The 4128-nt window shown below is 43.3% G+C and overlaps 1 protein-coding gene across 1 annotated transcript; it reads left to right on the top strand.

Moving 5' to 3' along the window:
• Positions 1-249: 249 nt before the first annotated feature.
• Positions 250-3422, top strand: LOC142546720 (galactinol--sucrose galactosyltransferase-like). Its single transcript, XM_075654587.1, has 4 exons — positions 250-1682; positions 1843-2020; positions 2207-2574; positions 2687-3422. Exons 1-4 carry the CDS (start codon positions 429-431, stop codon positions 3248-3250), a joined length of 2364 nt encoding a protein of 787 aa, XP_075510702.1. The 5' UTR covers positions 250-428; the 3' UTR covers positions 3251-3422.
• Positions 3423-4128: the final 706 nt, after the last annotated feature.

The raw sequence follows: 4128 nt of genomic DNA, 5'->3' as shown, positions 1-4128 counted from the left end.
TAAGGCCTACATTACACTGGTCCTTGCGCGTATGATCCTCAATATTTCCAATTTATTGACCTAAGGAAATCACCTGTATAAACGCAAATAAATGGATAGATAAATAAATCTTCTGACACTTTGGATAATCTTAATTAATCAATCGGTGTTCCCACCATCTGTCCCCTAGGCTCAAACCTTTGCAATTAAATCACCAAAACTACCCACCTCACCTTCCTTGAACCTTCCTGGTCCTCCCCATTATCTTCGCCTATAAATTCATCACCAAATTTCCCCAGAATCTCAACATGCAATACATTGCAGCAAATCAAGAAACCTTGAATCTTTATAGCTTCCATTTTTCCAAATCTAACCTCCAATCCATAAAACCAAAATATTGTACGTAAATCGATTTTTTTTCTGTAATTAGTTTCTGTAATTCATCAACAATGGCCCCGAGTTTTAGCAAAGGAGATTCCAACGCTGCCATTCTTGCGAATGGTTTCGCAGGCTCATTGATCGCACTGGATGAGAAATCAAACTTGACTGTGAATGATCAAGTCTTCCTCTCTGAAGTTCCGCCTAATATCATCACTGTCCCATCTTCACATACCGCAGTCGCCGGAGATAAGGTGGCCGATCCACAAGAAACAGCCAACCATGGCTGCTTCGTGGGGTTTGATACCAAAGATCCCAGCAGCCACCATGTAATCCCACTTGGGAAGCTTAAAAGTATCAGATTCATGTCCATTTTCAGGTTCAAAGTCTGGTGGACCACCCACTGGATCGGGTCCAACGGTTCAGATCTGGAGCACGAAACACAAATGATTATCCTCGACAAAGAAAATGAACCCGGCAGCAGCAACTACAGGCCCTATGTTTTGCTGCTTCCGCTCCTCGAGGGTCCTTTTCGGACCTCACTACAACCCGGAACCGACGACTACATAGACATGTGCGTGGAGAGTGGATCAACCAAAGTATCAGCATCCTCATTCCGGGCTGCACTTTACATCCACGCTGGCGACGACCCGTTCACCCTCGCCAAAAACGCCATCAAGGTGGCGCGTGCCCATCTGGGAACCTTCAAGCTCCTGGAAGAGAAAACTCCTCCGGGAATCGTCGACAAGTTCGGATGGTGCACGTGGGATGCTTTCTACCTGAACGTCCACCCCGCCGGAGTCTGGGACGGAGTCAAGGGTCTGGTAGACGGCGGATGTCCTCCGGGGATGGTGTTGATCGACGACGGTTGGCAATCCATCAGCCATGACGAGGATCCGATAACTTCAGAGGGCATGAATCGGACCTCCGCCGGGGAGCAAATGCCATGCAGGCTGATAAAATTCCAAGAAAACTACAAGTTCAGAGACTACAGAAGCCCGACGAGTAAGAATACGGGTATGGGTGCATTTGTGAGGGATCTGAAGGAGAAGTTCGACAGCGTGGAGTATGTATACGTTTGGCATGCCTTGTGCGGGTACTGGGGCGGGCTTCGGCCCGATGTTGTTGGGCTACCAAAAGCAAAGGTGGTAAAGCCCAAACTAACACCTGGGCTTGAGACAACGATGGAGGATTTGGCTGTGGATAAGATAGTGAACAACGGAGTTGGGCTTGTTCCACCAGATATGGCTGACCAGTTGTATGAGGGACTGCACTCGTATTTGGAGTCCGTCGGCATCGATGGAGTCAAAGTTGATGTTATTCACGTAAGTCATTATCATATGTTATATATATATATATATATGCAGAGTGGGTCTGTTGGGATAACAATTTTTTGTAAATTATTAGAAGACTAATTGTTATAAGAGATTGTGATTTTTTTAAGCAGAAGAATATTGATTGTTAATATTTATTCTCAAAACACAGTTGTTGGAAATGGTGTGCGAGGAGTACGGGGGAAGAGTGGAGCTAGCAAAAGCGTATTTCAAGGCTCTCACGACTTCAGTGAGGAACCATTTCAAAGGGAACGGCGTGATTGCCAGCATGGAACATTGCAACGACTTCATGTTCCTTGGTACAGAGGCCATCTCTCTAGGACGCGTTGGTACGTGATACGGATAATATCCTTGTCTTAATCCAATATATATGATCCCGTGTAAAAAATACACGTCACCTCGCACCCTGTTTTCATCATATCCTAATAAAAAAACGTACACACACAGTTTTCGAACTTTTGTAATTCCTCAATGCACGACAAGTTGATTGAGCTTGTGGCTGATGATTTGCACAGGCGATGATTTTTGGTGCACTGACCCATCCGGAGACCCAAACGGCACGTTCTGGCTGCAAGGATGCCACATGGTGCATTGTGCCTACAACAGCTTGTGGATGGGTAGCTTCATCCACCCCGATTGGGATATGTTCCAGTCCACGCATCCTTGTGCAGCGTTTCACGCTGCGTCGCGGGCCATTTCGGGCGGACCCATTTACATTAGCGACTCCGTCGGCAAGCACAATTTCGACCTGCTGAAGACCCTTGTACTGCCTGATGGCTCGATCCTGCGATGCGAGTACTATGCATTGCCTACTCGTGATTGTCTCTTCGAAGACCCCTTGCACAATGGCAAGACAATGCTCAAGATTTGGAACATCAATAAGGTGACACTGATTTACTAATGTGTTGATTGAAACTAAGCTTTCAATTCCTACTTAGAACCAGCATAAATCATTAAATTTTGAACTAACGTTGTTCTTTTTCTACTTGCATCAGTTCACCGGTGTAATCGGGGCATTCAACTGCCAAGGAGGAGGGTGGTGCCAGGAAACAAGACGCAACAAATGTGCATCCCAGTACTCACGCGCAGTCTCCTCCAAGATCGGCCCAGTTGACATAGAATGGAAACAAGGAAGAAATCCAATATCCATAGAAGACGACCAAACATTTGCGATGTACTTGTTTCACCAAAAGAAATTGATCCTCTCCGAGCGATCTAGCACCATCGACATATGCCTCGAGCCTTTCGAGTTCGAGCTCGTCACTGTCTCCCCCATCGTGGCCCTGGCCAAAAAATATGTCCAATTCGCTCCAATCGGGCTGGTAAACATGCTCAATTCGGGTGGCGCATTACAATCTTTGGCGTTTGACGATGGTGCAAATTCAGTTCAAGTTGGAGTCAAGGGAACTGGAGAACTGAGGGTATTTGCTTCTGAAAAACCAGTGGCTTGCACACTTAATGGAGAAAATGCGACATTTGGGTACGAGGATTACATGGTTATAGTTCAAGTACCATGGCCAAATTCTCCTGGAATTTCTGTAATTGAGTACTCATTTTGATAACAATAAGGTTTTCTTTTTTAAAAAATAACTAATTTATAAATCAGGGGCATTTTTTCTTCCTGATGACTTTGCAATGTATTACAGAATGTATTATCAATTTGATGAAATATATGTTTAATTACTGTAAAGAACTTTTGTGCAAATGTTGATTTTCGGATGATATGTTTCATTCTTCTATATATTTATGAAAGATTAAGATTGTATAGATGATTGATGTGCTTTTTTCCTCTACTATGGTTTTAAGTTTTGGATCAAACTCCAATACATAACGTGAATTATCCGTTGAAGAATAATGTTTGGATACTTGAACATTCAAGGCCTGGTAGAAATCCAAGTCAAACAGTGGATGAATATGCAAAAAAAAAAAAAAGCAATATGCGGATTCTACGGGTTTATGCCTATTAAACTAGTAACTTGGCCGATGCTCAGTACCATATCATAGTTTGCACAACTAACTATTATTGTAGTTACTGGTAAGAGTAATTTTTTACAAATTTCTCGGTTTATGCATATCAGACCAGTTTCGCTTGATCTTCATCATCAATTTTGTCATCCGGAAAAGTTTCGTCTCTTCTCCTAGTAATCGGTATTCGCATTTCTGTCAAAGAAGGCATTTCGCTCTCTTTTCCACTGTGCTTCTGTAATTTCTGCATGTTTCTCGGATTCAGACTTATAACTTTCGCTTGCTCTTCATCCTCAATTTTGTCATCCAAAATAAGTGTTGGGTCTTCATTCCCAGTATTATATTGAAGTTTCTGTCAAAGAAGCCATTTCGCTATCCTTTTCCGAATGTTCGTCATGCTTCATTTGTGATCCATCCTCTAAAATAAATGAATTCTCTGGCTAACAAGAAAGTGAGCAATCGAGCTACCGTT

This window comes from Primulina tabacum, chromosome 5 (assembly GCF_025594145.1).
Source record: "Primulina tabacum isolate GXHZ01 chromosome 5, ASM2559414v2, whole genome shotgun sequence".
NCBI classification, from domain to species: domain Eukaryota; kingdom Viridiplantae; phylum Streptophyta; class Magnoliopsida; order Lamiales; family Gesneriaceae; genus Primulina; species Primulina tabacum.
Note: the sequence above shows the minus strand (reverse complement) of the source record. Positions and strands in the feature narration are given on the sequence as shown.

What these genes read in the sequence shown, in the direction of transcription:
- LOC142546720 (XM_075654587.1), top strand. Translation starts at nt 429, where the DNA reads ATGGCCCCGAGTTTTAGCAAAGGAGATTCCAACGCTGCCATTCTTGCG. An exon ending in CATCTCTCTAGGACGCGTTG is followed by an intron (nt 2,021 to 2,206) that starts GTACGTGATACG and finishes TGATTTGCACAG; the next exon opens with GCGATGATTTTTGGTGCACT. An exon ending in AGATTTGGAACATCAATAAG is followed by an intron (nt 2,575 to 2,686) that starts GTGACACTGATT and finishes TACTTGCATCAG; the next exon opens with TTCACCGGTGTAATCGGGGC.